This window comes from Anneissia japonica, unplaced genomic scaffold (genome assembly GCF_011630105.1).
Source record: "Anneissia japonica isolate Jap-2015-1 unplaced genomic scaffold, ASM1163010v1 scaffold287965_len1858130_cov191, whole genome shotgun sequence".
NCBI classification, from domain to species: domain Eukaryota; kingdom Metazoa; phylum Echinodermata; class Crinoidea; order Comatulida; family Comatulidae; genus Anneissia; species Anneissia japonica.
In genome coordinates, this window is record NW_022748342.1 from 1,174,506 (window position 1) to 1,177,934 (window position 3,429).

Genomic DNA, 3,429 nt, shown 5'->3' on the forward strand with positions numbered 1-3,429 from the left:
ATTTTAGGGGTGCAGCGATAGCCTGGTTCAAGTCGAACTTTATCTAGATATACCCGTCTTGAAACATGATAGCCTGGTTCACGTCGAACTTTTATCTAGATATACATCCACTTAACTAGTTAAAAGTTCGACGTGAACCACTCAATTATAGCTAGTTAAAGGAATTAAGTCACTTAAGTTAATTCTTAACTTTACTAGAATAACGGTACCGGTAAATTAACTTGCTTTAAAGTCGGCTCGGATTACAAGGACATGAGATTTCCGGGGTCAAAGTAAACCAATCAGGTTAAAGCCGCATGACCTTTTATCTTCACAAGTTAAGCTTGAGATGAGAGCGCGCGAAGCTTTTTTCACTGGATTGTTCTTTGCGTAGCGAGAATGTTGTGTTGATTTACTTACTTGATTTACTTTACTTATTATTCTGGTTTGAGAATTTATTATTATGGCTGCCGATTGTCAAAGAATTAGGCATTGCTGGACATACAAAGAGGAGTGTGATTTGATAGACATATGGAGAGAGCCAGAGATTTCTGAAAAACTTGAAGACAAGCTAGGGCCTAGGCCCTATCCTATGCCGGCAAAAGGCCATAATACACGAAAAGATGGCCGTGAGGATGAGAGACCTCGGGTACACCCAAATCACGGCAGCAATTATAGTTTCCAAACTAAAAAATCTAAGGACCGAGCACAAAACAGTACGAGACATCTTCATTCGCGGGACGGGCAAAGTCTCTGAAAATGTAAAACGGGACGATCCGAAGGCTTCGTGCCCACACTACCATAATGAAATTCTAGGTGGTAAACCATCTGTAAACCCGCCGCCTGGGCTGCTGGGCCAAAGTTCCCAACCACCGCGACCAACAAAAACAACCAAGAGTCAGTTGAAAGGTACGTCGTAGACCTAGACCAAGGCTTCACATTTGTTACTTGGATATGAACTTTAGGCAGACCATGCGACATGCAATGCAGGTTAGGTATATACAGTAGTTCTTACAGTTGGTACACAGTTGCCAGTGTAATTAAAAGGCCTAGGGCCTAGGCTGGAAATCAGTTGGCACAAATTTAAAACTTCTGATTTTTCCCGTAAGTTTCGTATAAAGAAGCTCATCATCCATGTGTGTATAGTATGTAGACCCGTGTATGTATACAGTAGGTCTAGCAGTTGCGTGTATGTGCACTTTTTTATATGGCAGATTAAGTATTTTTTGTTACGGAAAGAAATAGCCTAGGCCTACTGATCTAGGCCTAGGATCTAAAAAGTTCCTCTTGAGTCATCATATTTAAGTAATTCCTTATTTCTTGTTTGCAGGTGTACCAATTTGTGTTGTATGTGGCAAGGAGTGTGGCAGCTACAAGTGTAGGGTTTGTCTAAAACCAACACACATCATCTCGCCATGTGTTGGACAAGCGAGCAGCGAGAATGAAGAGGGATTTGGGTCAGCTGTGACTTGCGAACTATGCTTGGATATAACCAACGGTAAGACTTGGATAAGAATTTAACCATGCTCTCGAATGAGAAGGATGGCCTATGTTCCCCATTTGAAAATTTAGGCCTTTTAATCCGTCTGCATATTCAGAAAATATGGGCCGATTTCCATGCAAATTTTGCACAAAAAACTCGGTATACCATGAACACAGCCTGCACACCTATTTCATGATGATTTTCCCATGCCAAATAAATACTTTGAATGTGAACCATTGATCCCAAATTGTTCATCAAAATGATGCACATTAAGCTTTCTTTAAACAGCAAAAGTGAAAGTTTGAAGGCATATCTAATGGGTTTTTTTTCTTTTCAGAATTATTACCCTTAAACAGGCCCTGTTAAGGTTGTGTAAAATTCATTGCCTGATGGTGTTTACAACACAAATAAATATTTGATTTCTCTGTTTCAGTGCCTGACGTGTCAGATGATGATGAAGATGACTTGCCAGACCTATTTTCAGTGCCACCTAAATAAAGAGGGAAAATTTTGGGTAGGTTTTTACTACTATTATTTATAGGTTCATAGAGACTTGTGAACTTAAATTTCAGAAAAAAGAAAACTTAAAAAAATATATAATCTTATTTACTTTAATCTTTTTTCAGCTTTTTTCTGCCAAAAATCATGGTCGAGGGGAATGAAATAAATTGTTATTCTTTATTGAAAGAACCATTTTCTTGCAGACGGTGAGTTAGGGAGAAAAGATGCACAGTTAAAAAAAATTTAATCACTTTTCTAGGATGGGAAGATGAATATGACGACACTCCTTCTCCGAGACCTTCAAGCAGATTGTCAAGCTCCAGTTCTTCCTCACCTGTGGATGACACTCATGCCCTCATGCCAATCTCAAAGCCATCGGTACAGCCATTAAGACGCCGTCAACCTAACAGTAAGTTTAATTCTTGGAAGTTACTACAAAAACGTGTAAAAGACATAGTGCCTCATAAAAATTTGACTGTTTTCGTTTGTTGCCTGTTTGATCTATAAATGTGCATTAATCGAGTAAAGACTAGATGTAAATGCAACTTGACCAACTCAACAAGGACAAATATACATTGATTAATATTTACTAACTTTTTTTAACAATCAGCTATTTCCTCTACACCATCAATCTCATCAACTGGAGAAGCGTCACCAAGCCTAACAACATCACAAGAAACTCCTTCCAATTAAGGGTTGTAGGCCTGGTAAGTTAATGAACGTCAAACTAGTGTATTGAATAAGGGAAACCATCTGAATTAATCGTATAATATACAGTGTTTCTATGCATATTTGAATATATAAAAATAACTCTGCACTGGGTGGAAAATTTAAAGGCTTTGCCCACCATAGCTACATCCTTATATGCCATATTGATTTCATATTTAGTTTCACCAAAATATGGACAGCTATTGTCAATTGAAACATTTTTGCTGGTAAATTTGTCCATATACTGCCCCTTATATGCCATATTGATTTCATATTTCACTTTACTATAATATGGACTGCTATTGTCAATTGAAACATTTTTACTGGTAATTTTGTCCATATAGAGCCAGTAAAGCAATGTGAGGTATTGCCACTTCTAAGTGTAGTTAAATGACAACAAACAACAATACATAATCAAAGCCTAGACCTTGAATGGAATGATGTTCACTTATTGAAAGAGGGCCAGCCTAGGCTGAACCTAGGCCTAATAATTTTTTTTTTATTCCACAACACAAATATTTACTGTTAAAACAGCTAAAACGACTTCATTACTTTCGTCAACATAAAAAAAAAAAAACTGCGCCCGTTGAATCATGTCACACTGCGACATTCATTCGACAATTCTAACCACTGTTTAAATTTTGCTATAGGAAGTGTTGATGAAACTCCAGAAGGAAAAACAAAAAAAGATAGGACAGTGGAAGCTGTTACAAAGAGCCTGAAAGAAATGCAGGAGTACAATTTTAGGAGATGGAAAA

The 3,429-nt window shown here is 37.6% G+C and overlaps 1 protein-coding gene across 1 annotated transcript; it reads left to right on the forward strand.

Annotated features, from left to right (window-relative positions):
- Positions 1-331: 331 nt before the first annotated feature.
- LOC117120850 lies at positions 332-3,429 on the forward strand. Its single transcript, XM_033265939.1, has 6 exons — positions 332-888; positions 1,310-1,477; positions 1,896-1,976; positions 2,223-2,372; positions 2,574-2,670; positions 3,322-3,429. Exons 1-3 carry the CDS (start codon positions 603-605, stop codon positions 1,958-1,960), a joined length of 519 nt encoding a protein of 172 aa, XP_033121830.1. The 5' UTR covers positions 332-602; the 3' UTR covers positions 1,961-1,976; positions 2,223-2,372; positions 2,574-2,670; positions 3,322-3,429.